This window comes from Carassius auratus, chromosome 2, assembly GCF_003368295.1.
Source record: "Carassius auratus strain Wakin chromosome 2, ASM336829v1, whole genome shotgun sequence".
Classification (NCBI taxonomy): Eukaryota; Metazoa; Chordata; class Actinopteri; order Cypriniformes; family Cyprinidae; genus Carassius; species Carassius auratus.
In genome coordinates, this window is record NC_039244.1 from 16,465,453 (window position 1) to 16,480,902 (window position 15,450).

Genomic DNA, 15,450 nt, shown 5'->3' on the forward strand with positions numbered 1-15,450 from the left:
CATATTTTAGATGTTTATATGAAACTTACCAAAAATTTCAGAACATTATTAATTTTATATCAACCAGGGTTCCAACCAAAAGGACCAATACAGTATCGATAGAAAAAGACATATTTATATATAGAATTATTTCTTTCACCTTGTCATAAACCCAAGAATATGTTGATACAAGGCCTTACCTATTTATTTATTGAAATCTGAATCCAACTTTAGAATTAATTAGATTAATAGATTGATTTATATGTCTATTATAATAAATGATGTTGCAATGACAAACGTTGCATCATAGTGTTACGCTTGATCTTTGAAATCCCACTGAGAAGTCAGGATGACAACTTATAGGCTGATTTTGGAAAACTAAATGTCTGCATATTCAGCTACACCAGTGAAAGGCCACAACCCAAAGTCCAGAACATCATTACCCTTGTGCATTATATTCTAATATATACACATGTCTTAAAAAGAAAGAATATATAAAAAGTACCACATATAAAAAGTGGCCTATGTACAGTAGTCTTCCACAATATTCACTACCGTACTCTTTATACATTCAAGCAGACTATTGTTATAGGCATTTCCACAATTTTACCTTCTAATTTTTCTCTTTTTCTGAAGTATTTCAGCATCCACTACTGTCTCATCCATTGCCTTTTCGTGTCAGCCTCCGCTCATTTCCAACATTTGGAGGCACTTAACAAACCTATATATCCCACCGCTACATCAATATACTAAAAAATGCGCACCAAAATAACTAATTTTGTTATATATCCTCACTAACTGATTATTAAAACATGACTGAGCACCAACATCGTTTTTTTTACTGTCTATGGTTTGTAGTAAGCAGTAAGCACGAGCACAAGCGCACTCTAGTGTTGCAAACAGAGGTTGCTGGAATCTCACCACCCAGTACTTTCAGCACAAATCACTATCAAATCGCTCCATACCATACGGCTCAAGGTATTTGACATCTTGTTTATAACATCTGAATCACTTATGTGTGTAAATTTCAAGTTGTGTAAGGATACACTTGATGAAATTCATTCAGAATGCTTCAAGTGTGGTGCGCGCTCGTTTCTTCGATTACTGTTGCCTGCGCTTTACATCGTCGATTGGTTGAGCCATGGCGCTTCTAGTCAATGGTTTGATTAGTGATGTCTGGGCTTTCGTAGAAACGCCTTCCTGTTGCGCTCGCCGCCGGTTGAGTGGTGTGTGTTCGCGTGTGGTTCTACGTTGTTTCTATACATTTACCGCTAAACATCAATAATGAGTAAGAAAGAAGAGGAAGATATCATCCGGATCGCAAAAAAGATGGATAAAATGGCACAGAAGAAGAACGGGGTGAGGTGTTTTGTCATGAATGAAATTCATGTATCGGATCAGACGAGGCTAGTTACGTAGCAAGCTAACAGCTACATACACGAAGAACAACTGATTTCATCATCTACCGCGAAACTGGGGATCTGTTTTTAGATCTGATTTTAGTGGTTAATGCTTAAGTGAGATAAATATAGTGGTTTAGTTCATTGTTTAAGAAACTCAGCGCTTAGCGGGGAAATGAGCAGCATTAACGTTAGCTTTTATCGCGGATAAATGCACAGGGTCAGTCAGCGGGAGGCGATAATGCGAATGTGATTTATTCTGGAAAAAATACGGACTCTTGCGTTCAGTGTGTTTAATAATTTTTAGTAAAGAAATATTTTACCCATGTCGTCGTTGCAGTAAAAGTGAGGATAGTTAGGTGTTATGCTACATGGTAACGTCTGTTGACGTTTCTGTAAATATTTATGTATTATTAAAGTTCCCATAAAGTTGATGGTGTCTGTCAATGTATCATAATGAAATGTGTTTTAGTAAGCCGGGTTTTATTATTTTTAAAATTAGGCTGGTGCACTGGACTTACTAAAGGAACTAAAGAGTATACCCATGACCCTGGAGCTTCTGCAGGTATGTTTACTCTGTTGTCCATTGCTCCTCATTCACGCTACGGTGCTCAAACACATTTTAACGAGACATTTCTTCTGCTTCTCTTCTGAACAGTCCACGAGGATCGGGATGTCTGTCAATGCCATCCGCAAGCAGAGCACAGACGACGAAGTGACCTCACTGGCCAAGTCCTTGATCAAGTCCTGGAAAAAATTGCTTGGTGGGTGCAATCATCAGTAACATGATCTTTTTTCATTTAAATCTATGTGTAGTTTATTTTTATTTTATTTTTTTATGCTGTAAGCATTTCTTATTAGTTTTCCCTCCAAATTTTTACAGTTTGGTTGAATTGCCCATATGTAGTTTCTTGATTGTTAAGAGGTCATAAAATGCTTATATCAGCATGCTTATATTTAATTTAAACACTTAAGCTGCAATTTAAGTATGGATTCCATTATATTAGAACTACCAAGTATTAAACCAGTTATTGCACTGTACACACATTTTAAAGTGGGCCTTATGTGTCTAAATACTTTTTGGAATGTTGTGTATAATATTGAATAATTCATGTCAAGTTTCTCCTTTAGTTTCTTGTGTAACATGAATAAAAGTCTGGAGGTGTTTGTGTTGTTGTAATACCATTAATTGCCTGTATGTGGTAGCAACTGCAGGTTTTCTTTAGTACAAGATTTTGAGTCACCACACCAATATATAGGTCAATTTCTGATCATTTTTTAGTATTACACTGATGAAATGTCTAACGAGTGGTTTTAACATCCAGATGAACCTGCTGCAGAAAAGAACTCTGAGGAGAAAAAGAAGGAACGCACATCTCCAGTGGTTTCACCATCTCAAGCCAGCCCAGAACCCATAGAGGAGAGGTACCAAGACCATTTTAATGGTCATAAGATTTATTTATTTATTAAATAATCACATTGCTCATGATCTTAGGCATTAAATAAGGCTTTATACATCTAACTTTCTCATCCTCTGATTTCTGTTCCTTTTTGTGGTCTCTTTATTTCTTCTCTCTCAGCTCAAGCAGTAATTCTAGCAGTAAGAGTGAGTCTGTTGATGTAACACCCAACACGCTGATAGCCACTTTCCCACGAGCACCAGGCACATCTGACTCGGTCCGTATCAAGTGCAGGGAGATGCTGGCAAATGCTTTGCAAACAGGAGGCAAGTCAATGGCAGGCAAATCTTCCTAACACACATTTTTCTCCTTGCTAAGTTACCATACAGTGTTTTGCTATTAGTATTTAGACCTGGTTCTAATTTAGTTATTTTTCTGAATTATAAATCGTACATTTAGATTTGAATGAATGGTGCAGAATGCATGGAATACTTTAATACTAATTTAAGTGGACTCTTTAATTATACGTCAGTTTAGTAATTTATTTTTTGTGCAATTTTTAGACTGTGATATTAAATTGAAGAAAATTTTAACTAATTGAAAAAGTTGAATGTTTTGTTCATATTTATGGTCTGTATACTTTTGCAAGGGGTGTGTATGGTTAAAGTGTTGTCTTTTTTCATTTAGATGATTACATTGCGATTGGTGCCGACTGTGATGAACTTGGAGCTCAGATTGAAGAATATATCCATTTCAAATTCCATCCTAAAAAAGTAGCAATTGTTATTGAAATGTTTTTTAGAAAAGTAAAAAAAAAAAAATATTCACATGCATTTCCTTGACCAACTTGCACGTATCTTTTTGGAGTTCAAAAATACTGATATGAAATACAAGAATCGTGTGAGAAGCCGAATATCCAATCTTAAGGATGCAAAGAACCCCAACCTGAGAAGGAATGTGCTGTGTGGGAATGTGAGTCCAGACCGCATGGCAAAAATGACAGCAGAGGTCAGTGACAACAAGTTCCCTTTAACATTGTGTATTAATTATAGAAACATGTTCTCTCTCATACTGACATTGTTGAAATCTAATAGGAAATGGCAAGTGATGAGCTGAAGGAGATGCGTAAGAATCTGACCAAAGAAGCCATCAGGGACCACCAGGTGTCCACTTCTGGGGGCACCCAGACTGACCTGTTCACTTGTGGCAAGTGCAAAAAGAAGAAGTGTACCTATACCCAGGTAATCCTAGAAAGTGTTTATGAATATCAGTGAAGGGTTTTTTTATATATACATTTTATAAACGCACAACTTTCTTTAGGTTCAAACTCGAAGTGCTGATGAACCGATGACAACATTCGTCTTCTGCACTGAATGTGGAAATAGGTGGAAGGTAGGTTTTTCCTTTTGCTATTTTATTTTGTTGTATCCATTGATACATTTCTGTTATCCACAAACAAGACAAATTGAATTAACGCTGTCTCTATTCAATCTGTTTTCACAGTTCTGCTGAAGTTGGGGTTTGTTCTCTGTGTTTGGAGATGTAGCTAAATTCCAGGACCAAGTTTCTGTATCATGGACAGCAATTTAATAGTGCACCCGATGTAAAAAGGCCACAGTAGATCCTATCAACTGTTTTTGTTTTAATGGTCCAAACTCATGTCCAGTGTTTTAACTTGACGTATAGCTAGGCCATAGGCCTTTGGACTATGATCAATGTTGTCAAATTTATGTTTTCCTTAACCATCACTTTTTATATGTACTTAAACATTTTGACAATGTTTGACAACATTCATATTTAGATAGTTTTGCTTTGCTCTAATGAAAGCTAGTGAAAACTATTTAATTTTCCTAGACAAATTTATTTTATTTTAAAATAAAATGCTTTTAGAATATGTTTGCTTTTTGGCTCAAGTGTTTTTTTTTTTTCTTTTTCATTTGGAAGTTTGTCACTCTGAATTGTACATATTTATATGCATGATTTGCAAATTTTTACTGTGTACATTGCGTTTACTCCCAGGAGTAAAATGTTTTAAGATTGATGGTGTTTGTGAATTTTATACATAATATTAACAAAATGCCACATTATACATCTGAGATGGGTGATTTTCTTGTCAAATCTATTCTTTTTTATTATTATTATTTGCTGCTCTTAACTTATTTACAAGCCAATGGATAGTCTTATAGATCAAGGTCACTGTATATTTTTATTTATTTAGTAAAAAAAAAAGAAATCTCAAACTCTTTCATGCTCATCAATTATGTAGGGTCCACGTATTATCTTCAGCAGATTTTTATTATAAATTTTGTGGATGATAGGGATCTGAACTAATATTTGAGTCCTATATATATATATATATATATATATGTGTGTGTGTGTGTGTGTGTGTGTGTGTGTGTGTGTGTGTGTAATGTTTCGTTTGGTAGCTCATGTGTTTGTTTGTTTTTCTGTGAGGTTTTCTCCCAAAGATTTATAATGAGATGATGTGTTGTACAAAACAAAACAAAAAAACATACATCAGCATATTCTATCAATCATGTCAATGTTACTTTTGACATCAGCAATCAATACAAAGTGGATAGAGCTTGCCTTGCGTCCAGATGACATTTCTATTTCTGTTTGATTTTCTATCGCTCTCTTAAATGATTTTGCTGTAGTATCCACTACCGCCTTGATGTCCTAATAAGCCCCTTGCATTAGCAATGTCTCATCTGAATAACAAACAACCCTTTGGTGGTTGTTCTTGATGTCCTTTTGTGCACATGGAAAACGAGGTTTGTATCATCCTGAATCCACTGCATCTTTGCTCATTTACAGTAGTTTAAGATTAGCAGAACGACTCTCCAATTTTTTATAAGAAAATGTTTACATTATGAATGCTTTTTATACATACACTAACTTTAGCCTTTAGAAACAATTAAATGGGGAGGACACTTGCTTCAAGGTTCTTTTGTGATGTTCCCAGGTGCATCCTCTCCAGAGCAAAGAGTGAGAAGGCAGTTATGATCCGCTGTAAATGAAGACCAAACTGAAAGCCCTGCGTTTATTCTGAACATTTGGATTCATTATTTACATGTCAAATGGCAAATAAAGATCAAATAATGCCATTTTTGGTACTGGCAATTTGCAAAAAAAAAAAAATTATAATTATATATATATATATATTCTATTATTTTAATTAAAGTATTTATTTTTGATCCCAAAAGCTCATAAATAACACAGACACACACACACACACACACACACACACATATATATATATATATATATATATCCACTATTCCAGAGCTCTGACAACAATCACACATTTTAAAATTATTGTGCTTTATTGTATCTTAAAGATTCCAAATGCCCACAAATCATTATTTTTCTCAATTCATTAAAACAAAAAAAAAAACGAATCTGATTACTGTAAACATTCACATATTATTAATTAAAACATTTATAATAATTTGTATGTAAACTGATTGGAAAATAACACTTGTTTTTGTATACGTTACAGAACAACAACAACAACAACAAAAAAGAGAGAGAGAGAGAGAGAGAGAAAGAAAAAAAAAAGATTCATAGGCAGTATAACTCCAAACCATTGGCTTAGATTGTTTTTGAGGTTGATCTATGTGGTGAATCCATCAGCTCAAATTGCACATATCAATTGCACATTTCATATTAAGTTAGCCTAAGACAAGTAGAAGCACCACCATGAAATACATGTTGGTAGATGTATGTCTGGACTCAGATCAATAATCTTAATGAATTGTACCTGACTAACTGGCAAACAGACCCACTTTCTTAAATGTGCGACTTCAGCATTTGACAAAACCAATGGTGTTTTTTGCTCCAAAACTAGAGGCATATGAAGTGTAATCGTTCAATTCAGACATCACAGTGCAGGACAAGTCATCTGGTGAATTGATCAAAGGCCCAGAGTCTACATACTGTATGTGGCAAGAGTTTAAATCAACTATTGCCAAAAAAGAGATGCCACAAAATTGAATGTCAAGGCACTTCCCCGAGTGAGGATCTTGTCTTTGAGTGACATGAGAGTCAGGCAACAAAGTAAATTCACAGAACTAAAAATATAGTAAGAACTTGGCAGCTCCAATTCTAGTCAGTTGTATTGGAGAGAAAGCTAATCACACAGTTTTACTGAACTTGGCTACTTTGGTGTCATCTACTTCTGAGGGTCCTAGCAATAAAACCTGCACCTTCCCATTCAGTGCTCATGTTTAGAAATACAGCACATTTGATACTGTAGTATAATACCTGCAGGTTAAATCTCTTCTATTCAAGGTCATTCATAAAAATAATACTTCCTCTATATACTGTACACAGATGAGGCTTTCAGTCTTCATAGTGTCTTTGGGTTGAGTACATGCAAGGAACTGTTGCCATGCCCAACCAACTCTTAGCTGCTCGTTCTGAATGTGGCTAGGAATAAATGAATGCTATGATACAGAAAAACACTTATAGATTCATGATATTTCTGTAAATAAATTCTTGATATTTTCAAGCAGTACATAAGGCAGAGAAAATAACTGTACTAAGCTGTCTGATATATGCATTATGATAATAATTATTTCTTATCCATGATACAGTTCAACCTTTTTTTAATTGAATATATTTCCGCTTACAACAATTATCTCTTTAATTACAGTTTTTAGGGTTTTTTCTTTAGGAAATAATGATGATTTCTCATTGGAGATGCCAAGTCATTATAATAGGGAGTATTTGATAAAGTAGCTGAAACAATACTGTTTACAACAGACTGCTCCTGTGAAGTGTTGCCTTGACTTAAGCTTTGATTCTCATACGCATTTTTCAGGCAATACTTGTTGCCCCATAATTCCCTCTTCTTTAAATATTATCACACGAGAGAAAAAAAAAGGCTGAAGGAATGTAAGATAAATTCATAAATATATCTACTGTATATAGTCCACGATTGGTATCACATCTTCCTTCGAACATTGATATAAAAAAAATTAATAAAAACAACCCTTCAACACAAATAAAATAGATTTTTTTTCTTTAAAACATCTAAACGCACTGATAATCCTTTGGAGCATCGTTTGCTATGCTGATCTGTAGCAGTACTTGTGGTGTTGAGCCCTCAGGAAATTTGAGACATTTTTTTTTTTTTTTTAATCCAGTGACCTGGAGACCTGAGTGTCTTTTTTTCAGGTACAGATCGCTATAGCAGTAAAATCCCTGGGAAGACCCTCGCTGAGGTCCTTTTAAACATATTCTACACAAGAAAAGGTAACAACCAAAAGATAGGGATGGGGCATTCAACCGGGATCACAGAGATCTAAGATTCCACCAACTGCTCAGAGACTGTCTTGATCAGGTTTTTGTAGACCGGCGAGTTCATGAATCGCGGATATGAGTCCCTTTGCATTAGTGTGTATATCTGGAGCTGGGCATCGTCAAACGTGTGGGATGTTGGCTCCAACATGTTCCTGTTTATAACCTCTCGAACTCTAGAGTCGAGGCTCACCTAAAAAAAAAAAAAGCATGCAAAACAAGAATATTAATCACTGTCATTATACAGGAAGTGTGATTAGGTTGTTCCTAGACGGGCTGATGCATACTCTTACCTCTTTGGGTGAAAGGATAGAGATGTAGTCTTCGTATATTATCCGTGCTCTCTCCTCGATGACGCTCTTATTGGTTTCCTTACTGAATTCCTCGCAGGCTAACCAGAAGAGCATGTTTTCCTCACTGAACTCAGTGCGCAGAAACTGCCGGAAGGCACTTCTTCCAGCGGGGCAGTGCATCAGTTGGTCGAAAGATTGCCCCCATAAGAGGACCTCCTCCGCAGTCGGTTTCAGACTGCCACAAAACACATGGTTCTTAATCAGCAACAGTTTTCCTATGTTCTTCTTCTTTTTTTTTTTTTTTAGGAAATACTGTCACAGCAAAAATATTTAAAGTCTAATTCGTCAGACGGTTGTATCTTGCAGAACAATAGTAATTCATTTAAATAAAAATAAAGATTATTTTACTTTGTCATTTCTCAATGTTCCATCTCGCAAAACTACAGTAATTAAAAAATAATAATCCTTTTAAATTTTTTTTTTTTTTTTGGTAAAATGACTGACCTTTCCTCGAAGTCTGCATTCCCCTCTGCTTTAAGATCATACGAGGCTCTCCGGTTCCTCTCTTCTCTGTCTTCATTCCTAACAGTGAGACTGCAATGTAGTAAACACATCATGATCTCAAGACAGCTAACAGCAGACATTAGAGTAGTTTTGGAGTAGTCATCTGCTCATTGTTCAGTTTATAACTGTAACTCTTGCTCATTATAAACTCACACCCAGACTGTCATGAATTCTGGCGCTTTTCAAAGCAGATATCTTGGGATCTCAGACACTTCAGTAAACATTATACATAATACTTTGCATGCTGAATGAACAAAAATAGTATTTAAATCACATCTAAGCAATATTCCAGGTATTATGATACAGTGATTTCCTGGTCATTAGTTTGGCCTTAAATTGACCTTTTTAGGTAAGATCTGACATTAGCAGTATAGCTAAAAAGAAAAAAACTCCTACCAGGAGCAGCTGCAGCAACAGCACCAACAGAAGCAGCAGGCGTTGGAGCCACGGTTCCCCTGGCCAGGCTGCTCGTTCTGTGCCGGTGCTGTGGTGCCCGCCACCGACTCTTGCTGCACCGACATCTGCCTCTTTCGCATCTCCATCCGCTCTGATCCCATGGGCTGCAGGAAACAGCATGCAACTGAGATGGAGCCAATACAAATGCAGCCACAGATATCAAAAAGCCGAATTAATGGTTCAACAAGCAATTGTAGGGTGTAGATTACGGAGGAAGTTATTTTCCTCCAGTCCACTTAAACATTTTGTGGTTTCCATTGGAGAAAATAATGCTTTTAACAAAACAACAAAGATGAACAAAAGTGGTTTCCATTAACTGATCATGCTAGATAACAAAAGGATGGAACAGCAACCCCCACAAGATGCTGAATGCGCATATGAATTGGGTGAAGAAGACATGTTTTAACTTGACCAGAAACCAAAATGTCCTAGCAAGTCACGAACACTAACATGACCTAACATGTCATGTCATACTTATTTCAAAGGGCTCTCCACAGCTGATTTGAATCCATGCATATCACCCCTACTTAAACACTTATCATCTTAACACCGACTTTTTTTGTAAACAATTTCTAGATTTTGTGTGGAAAAAGTATTGTTTCCATTATAAAGCCTACCTGTACATTTAATAACTGATAGATTCCAGTTTCTACCATCTCTGAATCACAAGCATGTTGATGAAATCGCTTATTATCATAAGATAATTATCACATTCAGTGTTACAGTGCTTCTCATTCTGCAAACATGCTTAGGCCAATTTAGACTTGTTGCCATGTGGGTGGGACTTCTCTAATTCTTCAAGCATTGGTGTCTGTACTGATTTAAACAACCATGACTTTCGGGCTCAAACAAACCATACATTGGATAAAAAAACCGAAGGTTATTTGAAGCAAATAAATAAGCTCCTGGACTGAGCTGTCTTTAAATGCATACATATAAGAGTTATAATTATCAAATGACTCCCGATCAGTATCTTCGATCTTGCTAAATCTTGCTGTGCTAATTCCAAAGAACAGTGGAATCAAATTCCTCGCTTGAGCTGTAAGATGTTGGAATATTTTGGGGTAGGAGGGGGCGCAGCACGCATCTAGCTGCAGTCAGATCACTTAATCAGTGATCACAGCCGCGGTGCATATAAATGCTTGGCCATGTTTGATGGTAATAAAATAAGATTTAAAAAACATAATAATAATTCGGTAATTTACGGATTATTTTGTCAGCATTATTTCACGACTGGCAAATGATGATGTTACACTGGCTCACAGAAAACACTGTTATGGACAGCTAGATTTTACCGAAGCAGAACAGACGAAAAAGCAATATCATAGCTTTATATGTGGACCGCATCCTAAAAGATGGGGCGCACTGTGAAAATCAAAAGACAAAGAGCATTCTACTATCCAAAAAAAAAAAAAAAAAAAAAAAAAACCTAATGGTCTGACAGTATTTCCATCGCATATTCTCGCATTGCAAAGTGCAACCATTAAGCACAGCTACTATATATCTTTATCGCCCAGGACAGCATCGAAAAGACATTTCTGTCAAACATGACATGCCATCATCAACAATCAAAATCAAAGGTCATTTTCTCCACGGATACCTTATTTAAAAACAACTTAAGATCCTCATACTTACAATTTCACCATGTATGCCCAGAGATAAGAGATATTCTTTGCCTTGATTACATCCGTTGGCATAAGGATTTTTTTTAAGACCGGCTGTTTTTTGACAATGCGCATGCGTGTCTCTCGCGAGCTGTGGCGGTGGTAGCGTAAATCATTTGGATGTCACTGATTCATGATGCACATCTAACGGCGAAAAACGACATATTTAAACGTTTTCCTACAATCCTACGGTTCTTACTTTCAAACAATTAACGCCATATCCGCACAAGCAAACGTCAGCTCAATATAATAAATGAAACTGAAATATTCTTTTGTATGTTTAATGGAGGAGGATAGCTATATTTAACACTGCTTCCAATGAAACGAGCACAGACTCACGAGTGTCCCTGTGCGCCTCACATGAGGTGTCAATAATGTGTCATAGAACATGACCGACAGGGTAATGGTGTGCTATGTGCTTGTAAAAGTGAGGAAGACCCCCGCACTAAGTACAGAACATCATACGGAGGTTCCTTTTCTTGTAAGGAATGGCTTCCTAGTCACTTATCTCCTAGACTTAGGCTAATAAATTATTTTGCATTCCTAAATTAAATGTATCTACAAGAATGTGATAATAAATATACATCAAATTCAAATAAATAAACAGATAATAAATTATATACTGGTAACAGCCTGTAGACTGGGGTAGACATTGCTCTTACCGCATAAGAATTGTGTTTTAAATATCAATGTTGATTTTGAGGAAGTGAAGAAAAGGGAAAACGAATCAATTTGTTCTTTCAGTGTGAAATAATTCAGGCATTTGATCTATCTGCAATTAGCCAGTTTTTTTTTTAATCTCAGAAAAAAATAATTAGTAGTAGTAATAGCATGCAGCTGATAGCCTATCGTCGGAATATTTTGGCAATTTCTTGATTTTTCAAAATAGAATTGTACACCACACGAAGTTCTCAAATTACCAGCCTCTTACACTTTTTAACAAAAAAAAAAAAACACTTAATAATTACCTCTAATATTATGGTAGGGCCTACGTAATTTGAGAAGCTAGTTGGATCAATTCTTGGTCTTAGGATAATACTGTGGATCGTAGCACTACTGACTCTGTCCATGGTGCTGAATCGCAGCAACATCAACAGTTTCAAGCAACTAAAAGCATACAAATACTCATTGTGCAATGAAATACCAAAAATAATAATAACTCGTTATGTTGTAGGTATGGTAACTGTTATAGGATGATATGAAAACGCTTATGACTTTAACCCAACAACATGACGTGTTCATTTGCTGACATAATTAGCAGTCGCATACAGTCGTGATTACTATCTTTGCTATCTAAGGGCATTACTGACATCTGCTGGAGCTGTGAGCGGAATTGCTGGGGAAACAAAACAACGAATGTAAGACATCAGAGACGAGCCTGCTGTACATGTTAGAAAAGCCGTATTTAAAAGCGATAATGTGCGATTTAAAGATTTAATATTAATCGGGAATACTCAGAAACGTGAAGTTTGAAAATGTGTAAAAAATGAGTAGATATAGGTATAGTAGTCTATATATAGAGACAGAATCATGACATCCAACCACAGTGTGGGAAAAGAGAGTGGGAGAGGCACAGCTCAACGCAAACACTTGGTGGTACTGTTTGACCGTTTGTATAGTCTTTACCTTTTCCCAAATTCACAATTGACAGTTTGTAATGGGTAGTGCTGCATATTTTAATATAATTTGCATTACAACATATCATATGTTAATTATTTTAGTCTGCTCAAAAGTCTATTGATTTTTGGTCGAAGCCTGTTTTGGAAGAATGTTGTAAAATAGGCAATGATATTAAATATGCTCCCAACAGTCTTAGACTTATAAAGTATCACCTTGTGGAGCATTCAGAAACAGAGAATGACAAAAAGACTAGCTTACTTTGTGCTCCAGCACCTTCTAATGATGCAAACACTGACTCAAGCTGCAGTATCCATGACAGATGAACAGTTTGAATGCTTTAACAAACATTATCTGATGTTGAGCACACTACCCTTCTTAGTGTGTTTAATTTTCTTTTATGCAAACAGTAGCCTTCCTGATGGAAATGAAAATATATAGTCGAGAGAACATAAGTAATTTAAAATGAAAGGTAATAAATATATACTCTTTACATGTCACATACTGCCACTGGGTTTCTTCAGAGTTATTAATTAAATATGACTATCAAGTAGTATCATGTAATTAATTTGTTTTCTTTGAGAGTTTTTATGTATCAAGAATGTTCATGTTAGTTATGTGACAAGCATTCAGTGACCATAGGATTTCTTTAGCTCCAATACATATTCCTTATATCCATATACCTTAATGCCAATATAGCGGGGGAGAACTTTTCTTTCTGCCCTTTGGAATAAAAAAGGTCAGGAAAAACACAAACCAAGAACTCTCTGGGAGAGCAGAAGCTGTTCTTAAGCTTCATGTCATTTTTAATTGATCTCCATGAAGGTCATTAGAGTTATTCTTATGTGAATTTAAGACATTCATTAAAAAATACACCAGATGTCCACCACTGTAAGTTTCAAGAGCAGCCAGCTCTGATATGTCATACTGTCTATGACATCATCTAACAAAGAACTAATCTTGAAATTAAAAGTGAATAGAAAGTGTTCCATTTAATGAGAACAAGCTCTGAATCTGAAACTGTCATTTTTCCCTCAGAGATCAGTTGATAACTAAAAGAGACTTTTCATCCAACATGCTGAAGGTGTCAGAGGGCAACTATATAGGGCTCATTCTAGAAAAAACTCAATGTCATTGTGAAATATAAACTATCCTAATGCCAAGCTTTAAATATGGACTTTAAGGCACATGACATGTCATGAATTTCTGAAAAGCTGCTACACAAATGAAAAAGATTTGTGTATCCGAAAGAGGTGTCCACATTTGACTTGCATGTGCATATTTGCATTTCTTATTTCGTAATATTTTAATTTATTGTCAGAATTATAAACACATTGAATAATAGCACAAATATTTTTTCCGTTTACTGCACCAGTTATTTTAGTTATTTACTAATCACAGCTAATTAATTGGAAGTTTTGCACGACCACAGAAAATAACTTTTCCGTTTTGCACAATATTAGATAATCCCTCCTCTCATTCTGAAGATAAACTTCTCTAAATTGTTTTTGGTGTAATTAATGATGTCTAAGTAAGAATTCTTTAATTTAAAAAAAAAGAAAAAAAAAAAAGAAAAAAAAACAGTGTAGACCTCATATGTACATTGAGAGATTCCCATTAAACAAAACGTGTTGCATAAATTGTGTTGCTCATACTTGATTATGCAATAAGTTATTCAAATACTCTTAATCCGTTTTCAGACAGGAAGGCTTCCAGAAATAACCTGATCCCATCAAAGAGAGCTGCCTCCACTGACATGAATAACACCCAGAAACCACTGATATAAATCTATGGATGTGAAAAGCATTTGTTATTGTGAAAATCTGTACTTTCTCATCATAGTAAATCTAGCTGTCAGGAATGACAAAATGATCTTTTGTAAAGCTCTTGTGGCTATCATGCATGGCTATCTTTAAATAATTAATAGTGTTGACATCAGTCAGGTTGGTCCATATCCTGACTTACCTGAAAGGATATGGGATCCTTTGATCTGTCCTCCGTATTATCATTCTGGTCCTCATTTTCATAACTTCCTGTCGCTAAGTAACCCCCGTCGTGCTGACAGGCCAAGAGAAGATGCCGTAGCTGTCCCCACATCAAGCAGGGAGAAAGCCAAATGCTCTGTACCACAGAAGAGGGCCAGACCTCCCACTTTAAGATGATTCTGTTACATGGCATAGCTCATCTAAAGCTTTTCCATGTTGTTAAAGAACATGTTCCCAAAGACCCAAAGCCATTAGGTCTCTCATGATCCACAGCAGTTTCACATCTCTGGTTGGCAGGTACCTTAACAAAATGAACTTAAACAGAAGACAACAGATGACAACAGAAGAGTAGCACTTGGTGAAGATGGCAGAAAAGGGATTACACTTGTGCATTTCCAATCGAGTCTAATCCTCCAGTGGTTTAGTCCACTTCAAAGGCTTAAAGCAGATTAAACACAGGATGTGTGTCTGTCGTTCACAGCCACAAGTGTGTTGAGTGAGTGATATTTTGAATAAAGTGGATGCATTTATAGTGTTCATTCAATATATAAGAACTTCACCAGTCAATTGTGGTTAACTTTAATACTCTTTACTTAAAAGTTTGATTTATATACCTAGAAAAGTCATGTAAATGTATGTTTTCATTGATACTAATGGCAAGTAAATTTGATCAGGTAGTCAATTTTAGCAAAAATATTTTCTTAATTCTTATCCAAAAAACCATGAATGACATGAAAAGTCATGTAAATTAACTGGTTAAAAAGGTTGGGTTCCTTGAAAAACATTTA

General features: G+C 35.7%; 2 protein-coding genes across 4 annotated transcripts; one reads left to right on the forward strand and one right to left on the reverse strand.

Moving 5' to 3' along the window:
- Nucleotides 1-1,159: 1,159 nt before the first annotated feature.
- On the forward strand, nucleotides 1,160-4,818 carry LOC113117928 (transcription elongation factor A protein 1-like). The gene is made up of 10 exons (XM_026286832.1): nucleotides 1,160-1,338; nucleotides 1,882-1,944; nucleotides 2,038-2,143; nucleotides 2,705-2,804; nucleotides 2,960-3,105; nucleotides 3,467-3,523; nucleotides 3,633-3,787; nucleotides 3,874-4,020; nucleotides 4,100-4,171; nucleotides 4,283-4,818. Exons 1-10 carry the CDS (start codon nucleotides 1,264-1,266, stop codon nucleotides 4,289-4,291), a joined length of 930 nt encoding a protein of 309 aa, XP_026142617.1. The 5' UTR covers nucleotides 1,160-1,263; the 3' UTR covers nucleotides 4,292-4,818.
- A 1,290-nt stretch (nucleotides 4,819-6,108) lies between these two features.
- LOC113117938 (regulator of G-protein signaling 20-like) lies at nucleotides 6,109-15,060 on the reverse strand. 3 transcript variants are annotated; one of them, XM_026286845.1, is made up of 5 exons: nucleotides 14,643-15,060; nucleotides 9,337-9,500; nucleotides 8,881-8,958; nucleotides 8,377-8,611; nucleotides 6,109-8,276 (listed from the first exon to the last, which is right to left on the reverse strand). In XM_026286845.1, exons 1-5 carry the CDS (start codon nucleotides 14,853-14,855, stop codon nucleotides 8,088-8,090), a joined length of 879 nt encoding a protein of 292 aa, XP_026142630.1. In that variant the 5' UTR covers nucleotides 14,856-15,060; the 3' UTR covers nucleotides 6,109-8,087. The 3 variants fall into 3 exon arrangements, with proteins under 3 accessions (XP_026142630.1, XP_026142625.1, XP_026142634.1); XM_026286840.1 differs by having other exon boundaries at nucleotides 8,881-8,970; XM_026286849.1 differs by lacking the exon at nucleotides 14,643-15,060 and adding an exon at nucleotides 11,032-11,557 and having other exon boundaries at nucleotides 8,881-8,970.
- Nucleotides 15,061-15,450: the final 390 nt, after the last annotated feature.

What these genes read in the sequence shown, in the direction of transcription:
- LOC113117928 (XM_026286832.1), top strand. Translation starts at nt 1,264, where the DNA reads ATGAGTAAGAAAGAAGAGGAAGATATCATCCGGATCGCAAAAAAGATG. An exon ending in TGGCACAGAAGAAGAACGGG is followed by an intron (nt 1,339 to 1,881) that starts GTGAGGTGTTTT and finishes TTTTAAAATTAG; the next exon opens with GCTGGTGCACTGGACTTACT. An exon ending in TGACCCTGGAGCTTCTGCAG is followed by an intron (nt 1,945 to 2,037) that starts GTATGTTTACTC and finishes TCTTCTGAACAG; the next exon opens with TCCACGAGGATCGGGATGTC.
- LOC113117938 (XM_026286840.1), bottom strand. Translation starts at nt 14,855, where the DNA reads ATGCCATGTAACAGAATCATCTTAAAGTGGGAGGTCTGGCCCTCTTCT. An exon ending in AGGATCCCATATCCTTTCAG is followed by an intron (nt 9,501 to 14,642) that starts GTAAGTCAGGAT and finishes TGTTTCCTGCAG; the next exon opens with CCCATGGGATCAGAGCGGAT. An exon ending in CTATCCTTTCACCCAAAGAG is followed by an intron (nt 8,277 to 8,376) that starts GTAAGAGTATGC and finishes TTTTTTTTTTAG; the next exon opens with GTGAGCCTCGACTCTAGAGT.